This window comes from Aquarana catesbeiana, linkage group LG09, assembly GCF_042186555.1.
Source record: "Aquarana catesbeiana isolate 2022-GZ linkage group LG09, ASM4218655v1, whole genome shotgun sequence".
Taxonomy (NCBI): Eukaryota; Metazoa; Chordata; class Amphibia; order Anura; family Ranidae; genus Aquarana; species Aquarana catesbeiana.
The window spans coordinates 304,389,581-304,416,717 of NC_133332.1; the positions used below are offsets into that span (position 1 = coordinate 304,389,581).

Consider the following 27,137-nt stretch of genomic DNA (forward strand, 5'->3'; position numbering starts at 1 on the left):
ATATAACAATGGGATACAGCCACCTAACAATAAACACATAACAAACCCCACCTTAAACTATCTAGCAATGGTCTATGAGACACTCCTACAATATTCTAGCAGTCTGAAAGGTGGAATTATTTATCTTCATATATTTCTTGAGTGATATTGTTCATAAATATTAATGTCCCAAGTGAAAGAGCCCCTTCATTCTTTCAACAAAACCGCACATATAAGAGCCAGTATAACAGGGGTACAACAAAATGCTGAGTCTGGTGTTGTTGTTCTGGGAGTCTAGTTAGGGTAGACCCAAATGGGGTTCTCGGTCACCCTGTGCCCCTAATAGACACAGGAGGACTTACACATAAGAGGGACCTGGTTGGGGAGCTGGAAAATAGGTTTACAGAGCTTTCTAAGGTAAGCTGGGTTCCACAGGCCCCCCACCCAAAGTGACTCCCGTCCTATATAAATATAATATACATTCATATCTATTTACTAATGCTAATAGTATGAGGATTAAAAATAATCAATGTTGATTGAGAGAGTGAAGTTCCACTTTAAGAAGCTGCTGCTAAGGGGATAGTGTCCTCAAATCTTTACTAAGGCCCCTTTCTCACTGGGGCTGGGGGCGGCGTCGGCGGTAAAACGGTGCTATTTTTAGCGCCACTTTACCGTTATTTTAGTGGTGGTATTCGGCCCCTAGTGGGGGGTGGTTTTACCCCCCTGCTAGCGGCCGAGAAAGGGTTAAAACCACCGCAAAGCGCTGCTGCAGCGGCGTTTTGCCGGCGGCATAGCTGCGCTGCCCCATTCATTTCAATGGGCAGGAGTGGTGAAGGAGCAGTATACACACTGCTTCTTCACTGCTCCAAAGATGCTGCTAGCAGGACTTTTTACACCGTTCTGCCAGCGCATCGCTCCAGTGTGAAAGCCCTCATGCTTTCACACTGGAGTGTGAGGAGCGGCTCTTTCAGGGCGCTTTGAAGGCGCTATTTTTAGCGCTGTAGCACCTGCAAAGTGCCCCAGTGTGAAAGGGGTCTAAGTGTTCTGGATTATCGAACAGCTCCCTATCCAAGTTGATCTGCAATAAACTTCTTAAAGGCAACCCCTAGACTACTTCTTGAGCCAGCAGTGTGGAAGTGTGCGTGGTTACTGCTATACAGAGAGAAAAACACAAATCAGCAGCCTTCATGGGGGTTAGCGTTACAGGGGAATATTCAAGAAGCAGCAGTAGAGGTTCACAAAGTGCAGATCCACAGAATGAATGAAGCAGAAGCAGGGAGGTGCATGCAGTGCATATTCCTCTCCAGCAAGCAACACAGCGATGACATGACCAAATCTTACTCTGACTCCCGTGAGACTGACGCCACTGCCTTTTACACTGCAGATATGCAGCTATTAGGCTGTAGGCACAGGCACATGCAAAGAAGCACGCTGTTATTACAAAAGCTATTTAGGGTACTGTTTAGGAAAAATTTATATTTCATGATGGTCGCCAATAATGTAGCCAATCTTCACTTTCTGATTTCAGGTCCACTTTATCCCTCTAACCCCTGACCCTAACCTTTATTTAACCCTAACACTAAAATTTCTTGAATTATTTTTAATTGTCATTTGTACCAAAAAAAAAACAAGCAGCACTGAGATCTGTGGCAGCCTGGTAAGTGTGCTCCCTTTACTGCAAGGTTTGCGAGTTGATATATGATAATATATGACAATAAAGTTTCCAAGATTCAAAATGTATACAAAAGTTCTATGTTATGAAATGTAACTTTGTTTATTAAATCAAGCACCCCTCTTTAATGGGATCTTCATCTTCTAAGGAATGCTTTTGTCCTGGTTTCTTCCTAAGAAAGCTAACATGGATGCCTCCTTCGGGAATGCTCGTGATAAATATTCAAGCATTTCAAGTGGCATATCAAATAAAATGGTGGTGGAGAAACAACACATTGTTTAGAGCTAATTAAGCCTCATTTTTCTTGCATGTTTTGTTTAATTTATTTATTAATTTGCATTCGTTCACCAGAGAGTGTTTTCAAAATAGATTTGAGGGGTTTTTTTGTTTTGCGCTCAGGGAATTGTACTCTTTGTTTATGCACATACTACTTACTCCCAGACATTCCATTCCAGTTTTACAGGAAATAAAAGAAATATATGAGGGTGAGTAATATGCTGAACGTACTAGAGGCTCATTATTTCTATGTGGCCTTCATTTATAAAAGTGTCTGATAATTACGTGCAATGTTCCTGATTTCCAGTATCACATCTCATTGCCCAAATGGAGATAATGAGAATCCCTGGTGGTTGGAGGGGGATGGGGAGATTTTTCGACCTATAATTGTGCTTTTCTTTTTGTATGGAGTAAAGCAACCTTTCTCAACCAGAATTACCTGGAAGCTTGGGGTTTCTCAGAAATTGCTAGGAGTTCCTTGAGCTATGATCAGTGGCAGACGCAGACGCATCACCCAATGGTGCCACTAGCATAGTTCTGGTACCAACTTCACTCAGCAGATTCAGCAGCATGGGACCAGTGAAGCTTCTCCTCTCAAATCTCAGGCAAGTACGAATTATCTATTTATTAATCTGTAGGGGGGTATTCTTACTACTGACCATCCATGTAAGGGGGAACTAAACCAACACCCAATGTAAGGAGCCACTTCTCCACTGACAACCAATATAAAGGGGTCCGATTCTTACTGACTACCAACATAAAGGGGCCCTTCTCCAAATCTAAGGGGCAGAGGAGTATTGAAAGAGAAGTGCAGGTTTTAAAAAAAATAAACATCCATACTCACCTAGGTGGATGCAACATTGATCTGATGTTGCATCTGTCCCCCATAGCCTCTACATCAGGAGTCTTCAAACTATGGCCCTTCAGTTGTTCAGGAACTACAATTCCCATCATGCCTAGTCATATATGTGAATGTCAGAGTTTTACAATGCCTCATGGGATGTGTAGTTCTGCAACAGCTGGAGGGCCGTAGTTTGAAAATCCCTGCTCTACACCGAGAACTGAGTGATTAAAGACCACCGATTGCACAGTTCTTGGTCTTCAGTGAGCAGAGAGCCGGTGACTGTCAGTCACTGGCTCCCTGCTCTGCCCCTCCACCGCTCACTGGAGCGACAGGCTGTAGAGGAAGCGGGGACCTTCAGCCTGACACTAGGGGGAGAATACAACTAAATAACTGTGCACATAACTATTCCATTGGATGCAAGGCTGCATGGTCATAACAACCTAATAAAATGTCCCTAGTACATCACTGGAATGTTAGTCTCCCAGTAAAAAGTGCCTCTCAAGGATGACCTTGGCGAGTGGGCATTGATTTATAGCTAGTATAAGCATCACTCTCCCAAAGGATTACAACATGATGGCAGCCATACTGAAGATGCACCACTTTCAGGTCCAGTGAGGAAACCCCTTGCATGTGAGACCATTGTCCTTCAGATATTTATTTATTTATGGGCGGCACAGTGGTGTAGTGGATAGCACTTTCGCCTAGCAGTAAGAAGGATCGCTGGTTCGAATCCCAACCACGACAGTACCTGCCTGGAGTTTGCATGTTCTCCCTGTGCCTGCGTGGGTTTCCTTCGGGTACTCCGGTTTCCTCCCACACTCCAAAGACATGCTGGTAGGTTAATTGGGTCCTATCTAAATTGTCCCTAGTATGTATGAATGTGAGTTAGGGACCTTAGATTGTAAGCTCCTTGAGGGTAGGGACTGATGTGAATGTACAATGTATATGTAAAGTGCTGCGTAAATTGACGGCGCTATATAAGTACCTGAAATAAATAAACTAAAATGATTGCACACATACAATATCCCACGAGAGCAAAAGTAGAACAATCCCCCCCTCCTTGCATCCCATAGCTATCCCCCAGAGTAGGAAAAAGATGACCCCACTTTTTTTGCTGTCTGTGACCAGTTGGTGGTATTTCCCTTTATTGCCTGTACTGGAGACACAACAGGAAGTGAAACCAAATATGTTCATAGTAAGAGGAGATTTACTTACTTGTCTGTAGACCTCCAAGACAGGATTGTATCGAGGAACAGATCTGGGGTAGGATACAGAAAAATTTCTGCAGCAGCTCCCAATGAGCAAAGTGGCCTCCATCATCCGTAAATGGAAGAAGTTTGGAATCACCAGGACTCTTCCTAGAGTGGGTCGCCCGGCCAAACTGAGCGATCGGGGAAGAAGGACCTTAGCAGCACTTCACTAATCAGGCATGTACAGTAGAGTGGCCAGACGAAAGCCACTCCTCAGTAAAAGGCACATGACAGCCAACCTGGAATTTGCCAAAAGGCACCGGAAGGACTCTCAGACTGTGAGAAACAAATTTCTCTGGTCTGATGAAACAAAGATTGAACTCTTTGGCCTGAATGGCAAGCATCATGTCTGGAGGAAACCAGGTACTGCTCATCACCTGGCCAATACCATCCCTACAGTGAAGCATGGTGGTGGCAGCGTCATGCTATGCAGATGTTTTTTAGCGGCAGGAACTGGAACTAGTCAGGATCGAGGGGAAGATGGATGCAGCAATGTACAGAGACATCCGTGATGAAAACCTGCTCCAGAGTGCTCTGGACTTCCAACAGGACAACGGCCCTAGGCACACAGCCAAGATAGCAAAGGAGTGGTTACGGGACAACTCTGAGAATGTCCTTGAGTGGCCCAGCCAGAGTCCAGACTTGAACCCAATTGAACATCTCTGGAGAGATCTGAAAATGGCTGTGCACCGACGATCCCCATCCAACCTGATGGAGCTTAAGAGGTCTGCAAAGGAGAAACTGCCCAAAAATAGGTGTGTCACGCTTGTAGCATCATACTAAAAAGACTTGAGGCTGTAATTGGTGCCAAGATGCTTCAACAAAGTATTGAGCAAAGGCTGTGTACCTATGTACATGGGATTTTTTTGCTTTTTATTTTTTTATTTTTTTTTAACAATCGGGAGTGCTTTATTGAGAGTAAAATACAGTATAAAAATACATACTTTTGTGGAGTAGAAGACATACATTACAATGAAATGTTATTACATATGCCACATGTGCAATTTTAAGCAGTATAGTACATAGTAGATCAATGAGTGTGAATTTGCATCAACAAGTTGTGCTTAGGAAACAGGTCCCATTAAGTAAGAAAGGATGGGGGGGGTGGTAAAAAGGGTGAGGAGAGGGATCGAGTGAGGAAGGAGGATGGAGGAGGATAAGGAAGGGGGGGGGAGGAAGGGGGGGGGGAAGGGGTGGGAGGTGGGGACCATATACAGCTATAGCCAGGTGGTTAAAAAGTTGTCCATGGCAACCAAACTCGAATTTCCAGTGACAGCTATATAAGTCAGTTTATATAATGGTAGGGCAGCATTAACTTTTTTTTCCCAGGTGGATAGAGCAGGGGGAGTAGAAGAGGTCCATTGAGATAGAATTTCTTTTTTGGCATAGAAAAGTAAATATGAGATTAGCAGTTTATTATGATGGGATCTTTGTTCATCATCATGAATTCCAAGCAACGCAAGTTCAGGTGTCATAGGGACTGAGAGCTCAAGTTTAATGTTTAATTGTTCGAAAACCCTGGACCAGAAGGCCACCAGAGCAGGACAAGTCCAGAACATGTGCATATATGTACCCGGATGTATCCTGCACCTGGGGCATTGGGGATCTCTATCAGGATATATTTTGGACATATGCACCAGGTTAAAGTACACCCTGTGCAGAAATTTAGTTTCTATGAGCTTATCACCTGCGGAGATGACCAGTTTGGGACCATCCTCCAGGCAACCCACCCAGTCCTCCCTCTCCAGGGTCAGGATATCCGCCCTCCACATTTCCCAAAGTCTATCCAATTTTGGCATATCAATAGGGAGCAGTGTACCATACAGTGCAGAGAGAGGCTTCATCAGGCCATCGCTGGACAGGAATTCTTCCACCGGGTCTAACTGAAGAGTTGGGGGTGTGGGGAACTGAGCCCTAGCTGCATGGCGAAGTTGTGCATATCGGAAATACATCCGACCAACCTGTGTCGTGCCATATTCCACACTTTTATCGTCGCTGCCGTTGGTGCAGGGAGATCCTCATATGCCCTTACCCCCCTAGAGGGCACATTTTGTAGTGCTTGCAACGAGCCCAGCCGGGCTGCTTCCACACACCACAGCATTCGAGCGGTTCGCATTAAACCGCCAGTACACTGTAACAAGCATTGCTGCCCAGCAGTATACCCGAAAGCTGGAAAGGGCCAAGCCCCCAGATGCCTTGGTAGGCACAATGTAGATTTAGCCAGCCTTGGGATGGATCCATTCCATATAAAGGAGTTGACACACCTATCCATCTCCTGAAAAAAGGACACCAGTATCTCCACCAGGCTGTTCCGAAAAAGATAGGTAAACTTTGGCAAGATAATCATCTTTAAAATATTTATACGGCCTATGAGGTTCAATGGGAGTCCTGACCAGGCTTGGCATCTCTCCCTCAGGAGGCGGAGAAGGGGGAATATATTAAGAGCAAAGTACTGGGCAGTATCTCTGGCTACCCTCACACCGAGATATTTAAATTCTGTGATCCATTGTAGTGATGTGGGCCTAGCCACGGCGATGGCCTGAATGTCTAAGGGGAAGAGAACTGATTTGGTCCAGTTGATCCGTATACCTGATAGGGAACCAAATTTGTTAAATATCTACAGGGCAGCAGACAGAGATGTTCCTGCATCATTTAGATACAAAAGGGTGTCATCTGCATAGAGGGATATCCTTTCCTCCAGACTACCAATCTGCATCCCCTGGACCTCCAACGATTCCCTAATTAAAATCGCCAGGGGTTCCAAGGCCAGGGCAAACAGACACGGGGATAGGGGACACCCCTGGCGGGTACCTCTCTGCAACGGAAAGGACTCAGAGATCCAATCATTAGTGCGTACCCTGGCCTTTGGTGCTCTATAGAGCAGTTGTGTGCAGCGTAAAAACCTAGGACCAAAACCAAATTGTTGCAGCACCCCCCAGAGGTATCCCCACTCCACCGAATCGAACGCCTTTTCGGCAACAAAATCCAGCATTGTCGAGAGTCAGGGATAAGTTTAGGAAGAGGCGCCTAATGTTTATGTCTGTGACTTTACCCGGCATAAACCCGGTCTGGTCAGCATGTATTAACGTTGATATTATCAAGGATAATCGGGTGGCCAGTATCTGTGCCAAAATTTTTGCGTCCACATTAAGCAGTGATAAGGGGCTATAAGACGCACATTCCTGCAAGTCCTTACCGGGCTTAGGGATTAGGACAATAATAGCCTCCTCCATAGACTCCGGGAGCACATTGGCCTCCGCCAGCCCAGAGAGGAGGGTGTTTAATCTAGGCGCGAGGAGATCTGCATGCTGGGAGTAGGACTCTGCACGCAGGCCATCAGCACCCGGGGTCTTCCTGCTCTGTAGACTCCCAATTGCCGCCTGAACCTCCTCCAGGGAAATGTCCCCATCAAGTTGAGTCCTATGTTCCTCTGTCAATGTGGGAAAGGGAATAGTTCCCAGCTAATCCTGCAGTTCAGATGGGGTAAAGTGGGTCCTAGACGTGTATACTTCCTTAAAAATTCCGAAAATCTGTTGTTGATGTCCTCCAGAGAGGACACCAGCTGCCCACGGGCGTCCCTAATACTTGCTATGTGCGTAGATGTCGTCTGACCCCTTGCTAACCAAGCTAACAGTCTTCCATTTTTATTACCATATTCAAATATTTTCTGTTTAGAGTATAGCATAGATTTTTGGGTTTGCTCTATATTATGCAGGGAAAGATCCCGGAGAACCTTCTGCCATGCGTAGTAATTGGTGTCATTAGGGGTTTGAACATACATTTTCTCACAACTCACCGCCTCATCTTCCAGAGCCTCCAGGGACAGAGAAGCCTCCCTCTACAAAGAAGATATGTGGGAGATATATTTCCCCCTTATCCAGGTCTTGAATGCATCCCATAGAGTTGCAGCATTAGCAGACTCCCCATTCAGGACCCAAAAGTTACAGATGGTTTCCATCATGGATTCTTGTATCCTTTCGTCTAATGCCCAGAACCTGGACAGACGCCACAGTTTCAACCCCGGAGGCTTGGCTAGAGAGATGATAATATAGATAGGGGCATGATCCCAGATTCCCCAGGGCAGGTGTTTTGCCTCTCTTGTCCAGCCCAGAGCCTCAGTAGAGGCGTATGCCAGCTCTTTACGAGATAATGCTCGGTAGGAGGTGGAATGGCATGTATACTCCCTATCCCTAGGGTGGAAGTGCCGCCATATATCAGTAAGAGCCAAGGTATCTGCCCAGTTCTGTAATTCTGAGGAAGGGCGGTTTCCTGCGTTCAGTCTATCCATGTCCTGCGAGGGCACCATGTTAAAATCACCAAGTATAAAAACCTCCTGCATATCAAAACCCATAACAATTTGCATAATGTCATATAGAAGTTGCACATTTGCAGGAAGGGGAATATACAAGCTCACCAATACCATTTGCTTAGAATGCATTACAGCATGCACAATCACAAACCTACCCCCCCAGTCCGTTCGGATATTCATTATTTGGAGTGGGAGGGATTTACGAATCAATATGCTTACCCCCCTAGCATAATTAGAGAAGGTAGAGTGATAGTGAGCTCCCACCCATGCCCTCTTAAGACCAAGGATTCTATTATCAAGTGAGTTTCTTGGAATACACATATGTGTGGATTATACCTCTGTATATACTTGAAAACCAAGGATCTTTTAGTGGCTGAGTTTAAGCCCCGGACATTCCAAGACATAACAGGTATGCTAGTCATCAGCTACTGATTATAAAGAAATTGCCATAGACTAGGTACCACCCCCTCCCCATATTTAAGTTCCAGGGGCGTAAAGTCAGATCCATTTGCACTTCTCATTGTACACAATGTCAGGCTATTTGTTATTTGTATTCAATGTATAGACAGATTGAATATGTATAACATAGCAACTCCTGTGGGAATAAAGCAACTCCAAATTTGAAACTATAACATTGAAAACCCCTAATATCTGCAACGGCAGAAAACAACCCCTCCCTCCCCACATTCCCAGCCGAGGCCGGCAATGTATCATACCCCCAATCCCCAGCAGTAACAAAATACTATACTATAGAGGGCGTGCACTCAGTGCAAGAGGTGCCACCTAACAGGGCAACAGAGATGCTGGTATAAAGGTGCATAGACAGTCTCCTGGGGGCCCCCAGGGGTGCAAAGCTTAGTTATCCTTGAGCCAATGTACATTGACCTGATCACTTGAATCTCAGAACTTGGCAAAGGGAAAAAATTCAGTAATCAACCTACACAGGTCAGTATGTTCCCCTAAGGCTGGTATCACGAATCAGAGTCTGATCAACTGAACGGTGCCTGGGGAAGAGACAGACATCCAGTGATGTGCACAGTTCCGTGTGCATCCAGGCTACCGTTTCAAAGTGAAAGGGAGAATTAACTGTTCCCATTAGCCTGTTCAACAGGGAGGAAGACCCGGGAGACTCCTCCACCGACACTTAAGGTAGATATGACAGCCTTCCGTTTGCACTTGGGTGCGGCAGAAAAAGCAAAAGGGAATGCAACAAGATCCTAGGCCTTTGTTGTATAAAACTATCCTGCACACCAGTAGTGCAAGGATGGCAATTTGCCTACATCAACATAAGGAACTGGGTCATCATTATGGTATCCCCAGAGATAACGGTCCATCCAGTTCCATTCAATCAGACAGGGCACATTGCATGACACCATAACAGACCCTTAACCTGCAGTGGGAAGCCGGAGTACAGGGCTAAGTTGCAGGTTAGCCACCAGTGGTACCAAAGCATTAGGGATGTATTTAGTGAAGCTGTCTTGTGCGGGTGAGCTGATTCGCCAATCCGTAGATTTCAGCAGGTTCAACAATTAACAACGAGGAAAGATAGAACTGTGTAGCTGAACCATAACAGGCTTGCGGTCGATCACTAGCGAAGGGGAGGCAGTGACTCGAGCCAGGCCGCAGCATCACGAGGTGTTGTAAAAAATCTGACAGTTTCTCCATCTTGGACCCTCAACCTTGCAAGAAATAGGACACTGTATTTTATGTTTCGTGCCCGGAGTCCCACTTTCACCTGGTCAAATGACCTACGTAGTTTCTGGGTTTCAAGAGAGAAGTCTGGAAAGAAAAGCAAGTTGGCGTTTTGGTATTTTAACTCACCCGCCTTACACGCTGCCCAAAGGATCTCATCCCGATCTTTAGAGTTAAGCATCCTGAAAATAAGGGTGCAAGGGTTAGCTCTAGGTGGACCGGGGACTGAGGGGATCCGGTGGGCACATTCCACCGTGAAATAGGGCGAAAATTGTGCTGCTGGTAGCAGGCCCCTCAGCAGGTCTTCCACAAACACTGTGGGATTTCGCCCCTCCACACCCTCTGGTATGCCGACGATCCAGATGTTATTCCTTCTGTTTCTGTTTTCGCCATCGTCCACCTTATATTCCAGGGCCTTTATCTTCGTTTGGAGGATGCTAAGCAATGCTGTATGTTCCGTCACTGTGTCTTCTGTCTGGCTCACTCTGTGTTCCACTTCTGATACCCTCAAGCGCAGTTTATCCAGGTCCTGACGGATAAGCACGACATCCAGCTGCATGGCTTCGATTTTATTAGTGAGGGTGGCCTGGCAAGTTGCAATCGCCGCCATCACTTCCTGGAAGCCCAGTCTCGCCTCTGCCGTCTGCTCCTCCGTCTCCGTTTGCGACGCCATATTGTGAGCACACTTAGGGAAGACTGCCACGTGTGGGGCCGCTCTCGGAGCTGTATCTTCCGCACACAACGGAAAGCAAAGTCTTTTCCCCCTGTGCCTTGTGCGGTATGACATCCGGAATATAACAGGGCATTTTAGGGTGATATAAGCACTCAGGAGTAAGGATAATTGCTGTATCGCCAGCAGAGCTCTGGATCCTGCGTCCTCTCAGTTCAGCATCCTGGACATGCCCCTCTTGCTTTTTATTTTTAATAAATTTGCAAAAAATTCAAAGAAACCTCTTTCACGTTGTCATTATGGGATATTGTTTGTAGAATTTTGAGGGAAATAATGAATTTATTCCATTTTGGAATAAGGCTGTAACATAACAAGATGTGGAAAAAGTGAAGCGCTGTGAATACTTTCCGGATGTACTGTATCCCTAGATAAATGTATATTATACAGGTCCCCCTATTTGATATACATTTATTTAGGGATACATTTTTTCATAGTGAGGTTGATCAGTCTGGCTTTTATTCCTTTTTTTCATGTATGTATGCACCGGCAGTTCCCTCATAACAGAATTTAATCTAAGTCCATAATTTAATAACAATTTTTACTTTATTTACTCTGACACATTTTATTCCTTTTTCTAGACTACTGTATTTATTGGCCTAAAACAAGCACTTTTTCACCCTGAAAATTGGGTGCAAATAGTGTACTGCAATTTGGGCTGCCTAGGAGGGAACAGGGAGGGGGCGGGACGAGCGCCGTCATATTACATACAGCGAGAATCTCCTGTTTACTCAGTGGCCTCTGTGATAGGAAGTCCCGTCTCCTGGGCTGGCATTGGACCAGTGTTCTGTCTATCATAGAAGCCGGTCCAGGAGGCGGGACTTTGTATTAAAGAGGCCGCAGAGTAAACAGGAGATTCTCGCTGTATGTAATCTGATGGCACTCATCCCGCCCCTCTCCCTGTCTCCTCCGAGGCAGCAGTAATCAGAGGTGAGGCTGCAGATGGGCATTGATCAGGCTGCATTCATGGCAATGGTGAGGCTGCAGATGCGCATTGATGGGCAATTGTGAGGCTGCAGATGGGCATTGATCAGGCTGCAGATGACATTGATCAGGCTGCAGATAGGCAATGGTGAGGCTGCATTCATGGGCACTGACCCTTATTTTGCTTCAAAGTTCTTTATTTAAAATTGAAGTTTTTTTTTCCTGAAACTTCCCCCCTAAAATGAAGGTTCATGTTATACGCCTGTGCGTGTTATATGCCGATAAATATGGTAATTTGTGTTAGGTTAGATATGCCTTTGTATTCTCGACAGACTATATGCTATAGACATTGAAAATTAATAATTAAGCATTTTATCATCATTATTACTTTATAATTTTGATACATAAGGATTACAAAATATAAACTACCCCCCTTTTTTTTCCACGATGGATGCCAAATACTTGGGATACAATGGTATCCAAGATTCAGCACTAGGGAGATACTGCATTTAGGGATAGCAACAAATCCCACGATATAATATACATTTATCTATGGATACATTGCACATTTTTTCATATTGAGGTTGAGCTAAGTCTGCATTGTATTCCTTTTTTTTCTTTATTCACAGCAGCAGCATCAGGATAAATCTCTGCTGTAATGCCATTAAACAACCAGTGGGAGGCAGAAGAGTACACAGATCCCAACAGATCCAATACTCAGCCTTGCGCTGGCTGCATCTGCTATTCCTCTCATTTCTCTGGCTGCTGAATACAGCCTGCACGTGTACACACCTGCTATTCCTTTATCCGAGCTGCCACTGAGTTTAGAATTCATTAACTCTAATCCAGCAACTAACTAACTCAAGGATGCCAGCAACCAAGGAGTTGTTAGCGCAGGCAGGGAGAGAGGCCCAGTTCACTTCTGACAAAAAGCCATCATTACGAGGCTTAAAACAACACAGCCAACTGTATGGGGAGCAGAGAACATTAAACATTGATAAGTGAAAACATCTGCTCTCCAAGCTCCCTGCTCTCTTCAACAGCCAGTACATTCTATTAGGTTTCTGGACCGATCTACTGTGGTTTGACATTGTTTAAAGAGAATGTATGTGTAAAAATTGAAGAGGAACACGCCATTCCCAGAAGCTGCTTATTACATCTAATACCGTTATTAAATTATTCACTTGTTGATCATCCCAGACGCGATGTCACAGGTCAAGATCTGCCCTTTCACAAGTTTTCAAAATTCTCACCCAAAAGTCCTTTGGTACCCACATTTTTATGGTAATTATACATATTAGGGTAGGCTACGATTAAAAATGAAAACTGAACCTTGAAATTCATACAGGAATCCACCTGTCTAGGGCTCCTGTTTGGGGAAAGAGGATGCATGATGGTGCTGAATCCCAGATAGGTACTGGACCCCCATGAAGTGAAGCCGAAGCTTCGGTATGGCAAGGTTTACATAGTTCCGTTGGCCCAGCTTGGATCAGTAGAAGAATGTACTTTATGTAGTCTAGGGGGTGAACGATATCGTTTTTTCAGGGCCGATACCGATTTTTCGGCTTCCTTTAAGGCCGATAGCCGATATGGGGTGCCAATATTCTGTAGAGTTAAAGTTTTTATTTTTACACTGTCCTTTTGCATTTTTTTTTTATTACTGTTATTGCTGTCACAAGGAATGTAAACATCCCTTGTGACAGTAATGGGCAGTGACAGGTACTCTTTATGGAGGGATCTGGGGTTTATAAGACCCCAAACCCCTCTACTGCACTTAAAAGTATTCAAAATGCCAAGATCTGAATTTTTGAATACTTTCTATTTTTTAAAACTGGCGCCTTTAGGATGCCAGTAATCCGTAAGTGATGTCAGGACATTGTTTCTCTGTTACTAGATCCGAGACCCCGAACAAAGCCAAATTCTGGACAGTCGGCGGACGTATCGGCTGGTCGGTCGGGCCTCCCTGTCGGACAGGAGACCCAGGCTGAGCGGCGGAAGGCAGCGGGACGTCCCTTCCCGCTACATGTGATAACGGCTGAGTGGCTACTTAGCCACATCGGTTGTTATTACTAGAAAGCCAACCATCCGCTCTAAAGAATGGTACTGGGGTGATGTCTGCAGGTGCAGGCATCACCCTGGTACAACCACTTGAAGCAATATCGGTTATATCGGTAAGTTTGTAACCGATTCTTTAAAAAAAAGTGAATATTGGCCGCCGATAATAAGCCGCACTGATAGTCGGTCGACCCCTAGTATGTACCATACCTGTGGGATCCCTGTGGAAGCTGGAAATTACTGTAGCATGCACCACTACTACAATGATCACTGCTAGATTCTGGGTCCCACGCCAGGCGGTTGCCTTGCTGCTAAGTCACCACAGGAGATTAAATAGAAAACACCGCGCTAACCAGTGAAATAAATAAAAAGCTGCTGCATACAGTTTGACAAAAACAACAAAATAGGCATATAGAAAAATGCAGCGCATGTACAAAGGAACATAGGTCTTTATAATGGTGAAACAGTAAAGAAATCACAATTAACCACAGGTGCCTTGAAACACAAACGTCCATAGATGGATGTGAATGTCCAACCGCACAGGAGGTGTAAGTACTCCAAGGGGTGGTGATGGTCTGATGGTTGTCAGAAAACACCTGGCATCATACAGCGACTTCCCAACCGAGAAACTGGGTCCCAATGGGTCATTCAGAGAAAGTGCAAAAAAGCCTCTTACCAGATCCTGTGGATTCCCATGTCAGCGACAGGGAATCGCATGCGCAGTTTGTCACAAATGACGTGAAATGGGAGCTCAGGAATCGCCAATCCCTTGGATTGTGGTCTGTATGGATCTCGGCCGGCAACCGGATGGGTCCTCACAACGAACCGTCCTCACACCGAACCGTCCCAGCGTGCATCAGAAGTTTCACAAACGGTCCCCCGAAAGGAGCAGTTGGAGGGACTGGATCTCATGCGGTAAATGTGGAAACAAAAAGAATGTGCCTCCACATGGTGCAGATAAAAAAAGGGTGTTTTTATTGACAAAAACGACCATACACAAATAAAAGCGTGATCACAGTGGATAAAAACAAATGGGCAACAAGGAGAGTGGTGTATGTACCTGACACGTTTCGACCTAGGGGTCTTCAACAGGGGCATCGGTTGGGCTCGGTTGGGAAGTCGCTGTATGATGCCAGGTGTTTTCTGACAACCATCAGACCATCACCACCCCTTGGAGTACTTACACCTCCTGTGCGGTTGGACATTCACATCCATCTATGGACGTTTGTGTTTCAAGGCACCTGTGGTTAATTAGTGATTTCTTTACTGTTTCACCATTATAAAGACCTATGTTCCTTTGTACATGCGCTGCATTTTTCTATATACCACAGGAGATAACCCGCTCGGCTTGGGTACCATTCAGAGAACTCTTTCATTTTCTCAATGAATGCAAAGCTCTCTTTTATTGGACCAAGGTGGTGATTGTAACCTTACTGTATCGCCTTTTCACCAGTGTTAATTTTGTCGACCTAAAATATTTTAGTCGACTAAATTAATACTATTTTAGTCTATTAAAATACAACTAAAACAAGTCAGATGACTAAAATACGGCTTAAACTAAAATGCCATTTTAGTCAAAAGACTTATGCCCCGTACACACGGTCGGACTTTGTTCGGACATTCCGACAACAAAATCCTAGGATTTTTTCCGACGGATGTCGGCTCAAACTTGTCTTGCATACACACGGTCACACAAAGTTGTTGGAAAATCCGATCGTTCTAAACGCGGTGACGTAAAACACGTAACACTATAAACGGGGCAGTGGCCAATAGCTTTCATCTCTTTATTTATTCTGAGTATGCGTGACACTTTGTCCGTCGGATTTGTGTACACAAGAACGGAATTTCCGACAACGGATTTTGTTGTCGGAAAATTTTATATCCTGCTCTCAAACTTTGTGTGTCGGAAAATCCGATGGAAAATGTGTGATGGAGCCTACACACGGTCGGAATTTCCGACAACAAGGTCCTATCACACATTTTCCGTCGGAAAATCCGACCGTGTGTACGGGGCATATGACTAAAACTAAATTGAATGTATATCACAACGGCTAAATCTGTGTCTGTAGTGCATGTTCAAATCTTAATATCATAAATAACAAACATGTTATTAGATTTTTACTCCAGGAGTATATAATATTTAACAGTTCTAAAGAAAAAATGCATTAAACTTTAACTAAACCCATTCGATTTTAGTAGACTAAAATGTACTGGAGATTTTAGTTCACTAAAATACGACTAAGACTCAGATGACTAAAATACAACTAAAACTAAAATGACATTTTAGTCCAAAGACTATAACTAAAACGGATTCGAAATTTGATGTCAAAATAAACACTGCTTTCCACCTTGTCCAGTGGCGTCAGGAGAGGGGGGGGGGCTGACGGGGGCTGGAGCCCTGAGTGTGCCCCCAAAAAGCCCCGGGTCTCGATATTGCTAAATGCATTATTAGCCCCGAGCCGTTTACACAGGCAACAGGGAACGATCTCCTGCTTATCCAGTGCGGCCGAGTGACGTACAAAAAGTCCCGCCCCCAGGACCCGGCTCCCAGGATGGACGGTCCAATGCCGAGACTGCGGGACGTGTGACGTTCATCATAGGCACTGCCTAGTCCAGGAGGAGGCGGGAATGACACTGCGGCTGCGCTGAGCACTGGGAGATCCCCACTCGCTCTGAGTAAATGGGCGGGCAGCGGAGCGGCTCTCCTATCCTGGCTCTCTCTTTCCCTGGTGCGTGCAGCCTGCTGTCTCGAAGTGGTCATGGATGAGATGGGCTACACTACACAGGTAAGGCTGAGCTGCAGGAGTGTCAGGGGGGTCAGTGTATGTGTAATGGTACGTAATGGTCACGTAGGTCAGTTTAGTGGTCAACATGGATGGGCACTGAGCCAGGCAGCAACCAGCAAGTGAGTCTAATGCTTATGCCGCCAGGCTTGGACTTCGGGCTGAAGCCCCTGGTCTTTTTCCCACCTAGCAACGCCCCTGACCAATCAGAGAATGCTTTGCATTCATAGAGAAAATGTAAGGTGTTACCTGAATGGAGCGCAGGCCAAGAGAGCGACCTCATGTGTTTACAAGGCAGCAGGGTAGCCGCTCGACAAGAGACCCAGAAGCTAGTGGAGGTCACTGTAGAAGCAATGCCTACTACAATGATTTCCAGTTTCCACGGAGATCCCACAGGTATGGTACACACCGGAAGATGCCCATATACTATCGGCGATCTAGCTCCTATTTCTTGTAAAGGGGATACATATCGCTAAGATTGTAAGTGTGATTTTATACTTTTTATTAAATAAACGGAATTACTAGACTATGAGAGTTTTCTCCCTCTGTCTGTTCCGGGTGGGTTATGAGCGACGCCAGCACTGGCAGCTGCACAACTCATGTTACCGGCCCGTGGCCTATCTAGGAGGATAGACAAGATCAATCAGGCACTCTCTCACCAGAATTAAGCGTGTTAGACTCTTATGCCAAGTAGCTGGGGGTCTATCATAGCTCCCAACTGTCCCTGATTTGGAACAATGTCCCTCTCATTTTGGTCTGATCTATATAGCTGTATATAAAATGCACTTTTTATCTATCAAAAAGTGTTTTACAGTGCTAAACCTTTCATCTGATTTCTAAATTGCTGCATTTGTAAATTCCAAAAGCCAGTATAAAGGAATAGTAGTGGTAAAAAAAGCACTTGTGGGTTTAACCAATCTTGTTTTTTTGTACAATTCTCCTTTAAGGGGGTGTGGCAAGGGGAGTGACCTATGCCTGCATACTTTTGCTGATAGGTGTCCCTCATGCCCATCTCAAAAAGAGGTATGGGTCCATTCTTTCCGGTGAGTAAGGGCACGAGAGGAGCGTGTGCTACACTTCGCAGCATGATGTTTTTGGAGCAATTCAGCACTTTGCTGATTAATATTTGAGCATTGAGCAATTTATAAAAACAAAGTTCATTGTAGAATGAGCATTTTTGGGACACTATAAGAATTCATTTTGCAGACTATTTCATTTATTTTATTACTGCGTGTAGTTTAATATGAACTTAAGTTTTAGTTTAATCTATATGTCTTTTGATACACACTGCAATGCACTGTGGTGTAATATGTAAAGAACCATGGGATATGTAGTCCTTAGAAATAGAAAGTAAACATGCTGCATGATTGTGAGCCCCTCCTACCTACCACCGGCATCACGGCCTAAAGCCAGCTTCCAGTGTCCGCAAGGAGCTAAATGATTTACTAAATGATTTACATTAAGCTACCAACGTCTACAGATATCTCTATAAACTTTAAAGGACTATGGTTTCCCTTTAAAATAAGAATGATGAAATCTAAGCAGAGAACTGAATGTTTTTCTCTAAAAAAATGACAGCAAGCCTTTGAGTATTGTCTACTGCTAAAGTGCCCGGCACATCCGTGTTTTATATCTATTGATTTAAAGTCCGCTACAAAAACTACAGACAAAAGCTAGAAGATTTGTTTTGATTTCCAGGTTTGTTATGTGCTAAAAGAATTCCGACTTGCCATGCTCCCCCTGGATTATGTGTCAATAAGAGGCATGTTGAGTGATATCTATGGAGAATGTTTGTGAATAAATGTGTAGACAATCAGCTCGATCGGTTTCTCAAAATTCATTTACACTGATTGTGGAAATAATCACTGCTGGGCCTTCTTTCTTTCTTGGGAATAAGGCAGTCTAGATTGCTCAGACCTGGAGGAAGCCTTTCTCCATTATCGTTCTTATCAATGGATATGATGCATTGAAATAGCCAGTGAAACTACGACTCCAAGAGAACCAGTCATGTCTGAGCTTTCACACTAATCTGAACATTTACGGTCCATTTACATTTGTGTGGGGTCCTAATTCAGGTGTGTTATGTCAAGCGTCAATGTGTGTTGCATTAAAATTAATCGTCTTCCACATTCTCATTACTGTGTCTCAAATTTGTATTGTTTAATCACTGAGATTCTGCCAGTTGGGCTTGGTGGAGGGCCTAGTTTCCACTGTGGTGGAGGGCCTAGTTTCCACTGTGGTGGAGGGCCTAGTTTCCACTGTGGTGGAGGGCCTAGTTCCCACTGTGGTGGAGGGCCTAGTTTCCACTGTGGTGGAAGGCCTAGTTCCCACTGTGGTGGAGGGCCTAGTTTCCACTGTGGTGGAAGGCCTAGTTTCCACTGTGGTGGAGGGCCTAGTTTCCACTGTGGTGGATGGCCTAGTTCCCACTGTGGTGGATGGCCTAGTTCCCACTGTGGTGGAGGGCCTAGTTTACACTGTGGTGGAGAGCCTAGTTCCCACTGTGGTGGAGGGCCTAGTTTCCACTGTGGTGGATGGCCTAGTTCCCACTGTGGTGGGGGGCCTAGTTTCCACTGTGGTGGAGGGCCTAGTTCCCACTGTGGTGGAGGGCCTAGTTCCCACTGTGGTGGGGGGCCTAGTTTCCACTGTGGTGGAGGGCCTAGTTCCCACTGTGGTGGAGGGCCTAGTTTCCACTGTGGTGGATGGCCTAGTTCCCACTGTGGTGGAGGGCCTAGTTTACACTGTGGTGGAGAGCCTAGTTCCCACTGTGGTGGAGGGCCTAGTTTCCACTGTGGTGGATGGCCTAGTTCCCACTGTGGTGGGGGGCCTAGTTTCCACTGTGGTGGAGGGCCTAGTTCCCACTGTGGTGGAGGGCCTAGTTCCCACTGAGGTGGAGAGCACTTTCCTTAGGTTGGCCATAGATGTTGCAAATTTCTTTCGAAAGAAATTTGCACGATTTTCCCCATCAACACAGACAGTGCCGACAGGGGAATCCCTGCTGCCAAACAATTGTCTGCTGGGAAGCTGTCGCTGCCAGAAAACAGTGTTTATTGCTAGTGGCTATAGCAGCTACTAGGGATAATTGCAAGTGAATCTGGCAAGCTGGTTGTACCCAAGTTGATCGATTAACCTGGTACATTTAGCCTGCCCACACACTTTTCGAATCTCGGGTGGTTCCTGCTACACCAGCGTAAACTCTCCACCACAGTGTAAACTATTCTCTGGCCATTCCCTAGTCCATGTCCATTAGTGACGAAACGCGTATGGTGGAGCCTACAACGGTGAGGTCATCACGTTTTCCCCTCAGGAGGTGGATGGGCAAATTACACAGGAAGTGAACAGAAGTCTCTGGAGACGCCGTGGTTCGGTTTTTAACAAACACTGCTGTATAGCTTTTAAATGGCTTCTACTTTGGAAAAGCAGATCAACTTGTTTTATTAAATTCGCTTTTATTCAGTATTACACAATGGAAGCCTTTCTTTTTATGTTTTCTGAGTATCATTGGTCCCAGTTGCAGTTCCAGACAGCCTTTTAAAGGTCTTGGGGAGATCTAACCATTCCCTGAGCTTGGTGAGACCACTGATTAGTGGTCACGGCGATCTGATAAGCAGATTACTTATTCACCTGGGTGTGGAGTTGGATGCACTTATATGAAGGATTTTTTCACTGATTTCTCCACTGTAAACTATCACCTCTATATGGATGGGTGTTCATTGTTTGATATATGGACTTGAATCTCAATGGGACTCTGCCTTAGTTTTCTTATCACTTGATTATTCTCAATGGAACTCTGTCTTAGTTTTCTCATCACTTGTTTAATTGATCACTAATTTTACTAGCGCTGCATTTATTTTGTATATTTTATGGTTGGCCTATAGCCTAGTACACATGGGCCAAATGTCGGGCGGTATTGGCCAGTTTAATAGAAACTGACCGACATTTGGTAGACATGCGCAGAACGAAAAAATTTGTTTTGATTCGTTATTTCCATAAATTCGTTTAGTTAAGTTTGTTTAATCTGTTTAATTCGTTTTCGGAATTTGTTTCCTTTATTCGTATTTGAATCGATACAGATTTTATGAATTCGAATAGTTTTCAAATTCAAAGTTTTCCAATTTCCAAAGAGAATAAAAAAGAATTGAAAATAAAGAAATAGAATAGAAAAAATAGAATAGAATAGAACAGAAAAGAACATAACAGAAAATAAAAGAATAGAATATAATAGAGTATAACAGAACAAAATAGAATATAAAATAAAAGAACAGAATAGAATAGAAACAAATATAATAAAAAAGAATAGAATACAATAGAAAGAATATAACCATTTCCCAAAATTCAAATAGAAGCAATTCAAATTTGAATAGAATAGAAAAGAATAGATTAGAATAGAATAGAAAATAACAGAATAGTATAGGAAAAAACAACAGAATAGAATAGAAAGAATATAACCATCTTCCTATTCTAATGTATTATTTTCTATTCAAATTGATTTTTGAATTTTGGTAAATGGTTATATTCTTTCTATTCTATTCGATTGTTTTTTTAATTCTATTCTTTTTCTATTTGTTGTTTTATTCTATTCTATTCAATTATTTTATTTTCTATTCTTTTCTATTCAAATTCGAATTTATTCTATTCGAAATTTGAATTTCTGAAGATGGTTATATTCTTTTTATTTTATTCTATTCTATTTGTTTCTATTCTATTTTATTCTGTTCTTTTATTTTATATTCTATTTTGTTCTGTTTTACTCTATTATATTCTATTATTTTATTTTCTGTTATTTTTTTTTCTATTTTATTATATTTTTTCTGTTCTATTCCTTTATTTTCTATTCTAGTTTGGAAATTGGAAAACAAATTGAAAACTATTTAAATTCTAAAACTACTCGAAATTGATTTGAAAACTATTTTAATCGGTTTGGTCCCAAATTTTTTTTCGTTATTTCGGATTCGCTTAAATTCAGTACTTTTGTAATTCGGAAATTCGAATGCATCCGAAATTCTGAAAAACGAAAATTCCTCCGAATTACAATTTGGAATGAAACGAACTACACGTGTCTAAGATTTGGCCTGTGTGTGCTGAAGCCCATCTGACATGACCAAAAGAGGTCTGCCGATTGGCTCACGCTGCCAGAGCGCTGACCGGTGTGATCTGGCAGGGGGGGGGGGGCTGTCTGTAAGCTGTAAGTTTTTTTCCGCCGATGATGGAAAACCACAGCCGCTGGAGGTGCTCACAGGGCTGGAGGATATGTATAGGGCGGTCCACCCCCAAGCTGACATCACTTCCACCCTATACCCAAAACTTTTCCTCCAGCCCTGTGAGCACCTCCAGCGGCCATGATTTTCTATCATTAGCAGGGAAACTATGCAGATTGGGAGTTGACGAGATATGTACTTTTTAATGTGAGTTGTTATAACATTTTTAATACACTGCCCATTGCTCCTCTAGATGGCACTTCCCTTTCTATACTGGGTTCACACACAGAGGAGCGGTGGGGGAAATCCCATGTGATTGGGACAGCAATCGCACTGCATTCCTTTTCAAATCGCATGCAATTCTTTGCAGCGTCATGTGAGCCCATTCATTTTGTATGAGCTCAAATCGCACCTCAAAGGTATTGGTACTCGGTAAGTAAAGTACTTGACCAAAAGTATCGGTACTCATACTCGCCGATAAGAAAAAAAGAAAACGGTATCGATGCAACCCAACTGTTTACTCTCCATTTTCAAGGTTGACATATCCCATGGTACCTTGCTACCAGCAAGCAGTGAATCCTGTACTGACTCCGCCTCCCGAAACGCCTCCTCTCAGCGCCTCTGTAGTTCAGAAGGCAGGTTCTGTGATATGTGACACAGCAGTGCCTACTCCCAGGACATACAGCTTATAGAATTCAAGGGAGTAAATGTGTGGGAATCTTCACAGTAAATGTACAAATTTCAAGATTGTTCAGAGCAATGGGAGTAGGCTAGGAATAATTGACAGTTACTTTATTAAAACAAATACTATGACGAAACACATAGGGCAGGGCCTATGACGGCGACGTCATCACGTACACGATCATAGCCCGGAGAGAAGCCCGTAGGAGTGCTGCATACTCTGCATCTGCCTTGTTTGAATACATGCTGTTTTTACATTGGAATCCTGTAAGTGTTTCTTTTATCCTTGCCATTAAAAGCAGTTTTAACACTGTGCACTATGAGAGCGCTTCTTTTGTTTTTATCTTTGAGTGTTGCTAGAGCGATATGAACTACTTATGGTTGGAGGGAGACCCTGTGCTTATTTTGACCACCTGTGATTCCGTGATCATCGGGTAAGCGGTATCTACTATCTGTCTGGCATGTGGAACATGGTCCCTCTTTGCTGCTAATATGGTTCCGCTTCACAGCCTTTCTGCATTTGCCTGTCATCTGTCACGGAGCACAGAGGAGAACTGTTTTTGTGACGATTGTTGACTTCTTTACTATATGGACATATTCTTTTTGTTTTTCAAATTTTAATATTATCTGGGTGCACTTGTTTTTACCACCTTCTCACCAATTGTGTATACTTGTATACCATTCACAAGTTTTCAGGGTATATGTAAATCCATTTACTCATCATATCTATTGTTTGGTATCACGGATAGTGGTGGGATGTTATGATTAAGGTTTGTTCCTATTTATTTTTTTATAATAATTTTTTATTGGTTGTCACTACTTTTAGCGCTGCACTGTACTGTATTTAGAACATTTTTGTAATGACGTGCAGCTTATAGGGCTTTTTCTCTTTGTAAGGAAATAAATGAAATGTGAGTATGTGCTGCTAAAGAGGGGCCATTAAGCTGCTACAGAGGGGCTCAGTTCACAATTGTGCGTGATGCGAGATCGCATGTGATTCGCACTGCAGTGCAAATCACATGCAATGTCCGTGCTATGCGATTTCAGCCATACAGATAGTTGGCTGAATTCGCATCGCATTCAGACCAGACTTCCCACAGGACGCTTTTTTTGATCTGCACCAGAATTGGTGAACACCCATGCAATCCAATTCATGTCCGAACTGTAGGTTCGCAGTGCGATATGCGAGCTGAAATGGGGGTGTGATTAACATTGTATTGACACTCCTAGCTGTTCACATATGGCAGCGTGAACTGCCTTGCGAGTCAGGTGTGTATCGGCAACCCGCAGTGGATTCGCAGGGTTCCCGCATCATACAGGTGGGGACCGGGGCTAAAGGGAACCCAGTTGCTTTGTCTTGTATGAACTAAGCACAGGTCAGTTTAAATACAGAACTAAAGTCCTAATTATAAAAAAAAGATAAGGAGCAGGCAGGCTCTTTACTGCAAAAGATACATGCATCGTCTGTAATGCCGCGTACACACGATCGGAAATTCCGCCAGCAAAAGTCCGATATGAGCTTTTGGTCGGAAATTGCGACCATGTGTATGCTCCATCGGACTTTTGCTCGCGGAATTTCCTCCAGCAAAAGATTGAGAGCAGGTTCTCTATTTTTCCATCTGAAAAAGTTCCTATCGGAAATTCCGTTCGTCTTTATGCAATTCCGACGTGCAAAAAACCATGCATGCTCAGAATCAAGTATGAGACGGAAGCGCTCGGTCTGGTAAAATGAGATAAACACGAGATTAGCAGAAGAAGCCCAAAGGGTGGCGCGCTTCGTAAGGAACTTCCCTTTTCTAGTGCTGTCTTACGTGTTGTACGTCACCGCGTTCTTGATGGTCGAAAGTTCAGAGAACTTTTGTGTGACCGTGTGTATGCAAGCCAGGCTTGAGCGGAATTCCATCAGAAAAAACATCCAAGGTTTTTCCGACGAAAATTCTGATTGTGTGTACGCAGCATTATACTTAAGCAAACAAGAAATACCGCGCTGTGATACAATGAGCCAATTAATTCTGTTGACAAAAAAATTAAAAAACCTAAAGAGCTGCTGCTAGAAGTGAGATACACACATGCCTAGATAAATAATAAGTAGCAGCGCTAAATAAACTAAATAACATACACCAATGATATTGAAATCAATAGTATAAAAAACAATATGGGAAGTCCATGAAAGTGATTAGGTAGTGCTGCAAGGATCAACCAAAAAATTGCATACAGTCCAAAATAGTGAATTTCATCCTCCACCGCACCACCAGTGATAAAAAATGCTTGCTTACCAGATGGTAAGCTATAAACGCTTGCGACCTACACCCGGCCAGGGCCTTTATCCAAATGAGGGGCCACAGGAAAACTCCAGGAAAAACCCTTCTAGATGGTCAGCATGGGGATCTCCAAAAGTGTGTTAAAGCAGTAAAAACAGATCAGCCGGCCGGCTTGCACGGACACCCGTCCCTTGAACACAGCACGCGAGACGTCAGCACGTCAGCTCCTCCCGACGTGCGTTTCGTCACACAATGACGTCGTCTGGGGCCTATTTGCAGTTACAGTGTCTGTGGAATGTACACTAAGCTGCACATGCACAGCTCAGTTTACATTCCAGCACAGTGTCTGTGTGCCGGGATGACTGTACATCCTGCACTGGCCAATCAAGATGGCCGAGGACCCACACCCAGAAAACCTGAGGAGAAGATGCCCGTTCCGGCGATGGACCTTGGACCATTGAAGCAGAGGGAAGTATTGCAGTTCTTGGGTTACGCTGTAAAGTGGTTGTAAACCTCTAACATGAAAAACAAGCAAAGCATTTCCTTCTATATTGTGTATAGTGTGCCTTAATCCAAAGCACCTGTCTGCAGTCTTGTTCCTGTGACATCTGCATGAATAATTTCTATCAGGTTGTGCCGACCCCAAGTACTTGAGGGGGATGGGGAGCAGGTGATTGACAGTTATGCATGTTTTCCTATTAGATTGTGTAGAGGGGGGGGGGTGTCCATTCCCTCCACCCAGGTCTCAGATTACACTCAGCTCTATATTGTGCAGTGTGTGACATCAGATTTCCGCCCTGATGATCAGAAATACTGTTTAAACTGTATACTCTGAACAGCTGTGGATAAAAGATGGCAACAGATAGACAGGTACAATGTATGGAGGAGGATTTGTTTAATCTCTGTGTATCGCCTAAGGCCAGTCACTTCACTGGGTATATGTAAGGGTTTACAACTGCTTTAAAGCAGAGTTCCACCCAAAAGTGGAACTTTCGCTTTAAGTACTTGTGACCCCCTCACATGCCACATTTGACATGTCATTTTTTTGGGGGGGGGGGGGGTGCGGGTACCTAGTTTTCACAGGTACCCAGCTCCTACTTCCTCTCCTGGTGCCAAGCAGAAGTTCACCTCTCTCCCCCCTTCCTCCCTGCAATCTTCTGGGACATGTCACAGGTCCCAGAAGATTTCCCGGCCATTAATAACTCGCAGGGCGACTCACGCATGCACAGTGCACGCTCGACTATGAAGCCACAGCTGGGCGCCCACACTTGCAATGCTGTAACTTGCAATGTTGTAACGATGTGATCACTGATTAAAGTTTTGGACCCATTTTTGGAGATCCTGGTGTGCTGGTGACATTACTGTTTACGGTTCCAGCCGGTGGTTGCTTCAGCACCCAATTGAAAATACAGCCATTTCTGCAGGAATGTGAGCGTTGGGAATAATTGGCACACTTGCAATGCCAGCTCTGCAGAGAGGAGGGGGAGAGAAGCGAGGCTTCTGGCGGCCGCATCGCTGGACCGTGAGACAGGTCAGCAGCTACGCTTTTTGTAGCTGCTGACTTTTAAATGGGTGGAACTTTGCTTTAAGGTCAATGTTACAATAATAACACAATAAGTGGTCACTGAAAATACACTATAGTGCACAACATAGGGTGGCTTACCGTCATCATTATCCTTCCGCAAGTGGTCAATCATATATTGGATGGGATCTTCTGGTCTGTCAATGAGGAGCTTTTGCACCATTTTCTGAAAAATATTATTTCCCATAATTATACAGACAGCGGTACATAGAATCGCTCACATCAGTCCCTTCCCAAAACTGCTGACAATGTAAGGCCTCTTCCAAAGTGAAATACACACAATATCGGGACCATTGGGGCTTTCTGACCTCTTAAAATTGTCATTACTGTACTGGGTGCTGTGTATATTTCAGCCCACCAATTATGACATTCATTATTTAGGTGAATAAGAACAACCTTTATTTACTTCCCTGGTGAAGGATATTTATTTTAGAGCAGTAATTATGAAGTTTTCCTTCAATTTACACATAAACACTAACCATCTTACTTGAATTTATGAATGAAGCCTGCATATGCTATTTTCAGGATTCATTCACACAGAACTGGGGAACCCCCCGAAACCTGGCAGATTATTCCCGGGGAGCCAGGGGAGGGATTCCAGCATTCTTGCTAGCTACATATGCAATCATTTTTATTCTTGGTGTTTTGATATGGATCCAAGATCTGTTCTCACAAATCAACCACTCACACATTTGTGCTTCTTTGAGTAAAAATCCTGGTCCAAAAAACCCACATAATTTGTTATTTATATATTATACATATTTAAACTTTGCCAACAATTTACGCAGTTCTTTACATCTAGTCCTTGCTCTCATAGAGCCTAGACAATCTAGGAACAATCTAGGGCAGGGGGCAATCTAGAGTTTCTCAACCTTTTTTCATTCACGGCACCCTTTAAAAATTATGG

The 27,137-nt window shown here is 44.0% G+C and overlaps 1 protein-coding gene across 3 annotated transcripts in view; it reads right to left on the bottom strand.

Annotated features, from left to right (window-relative positions):
* Positions 1-27,137, bottom strand: part of AK8 (adenylate kinase 8) — a 312,083-nt gene that overhangs the window by 275,874 nt on the left and 9,072 nt on the right. For all 3 annotated transcript variants that reach the window (XM_073600536.1, XM_073600535.1, XM_073600538.1), the window contains exon 2: positions 26,312-26,396. In XM_073600536.1, coding sequence (XP_073456637.1) covers positions 26,312-26,396 — 85 coding nt within the window. The remainder of the gene's footprint in view (positions 1-26,311; positions 26,397-27,137) is intronic.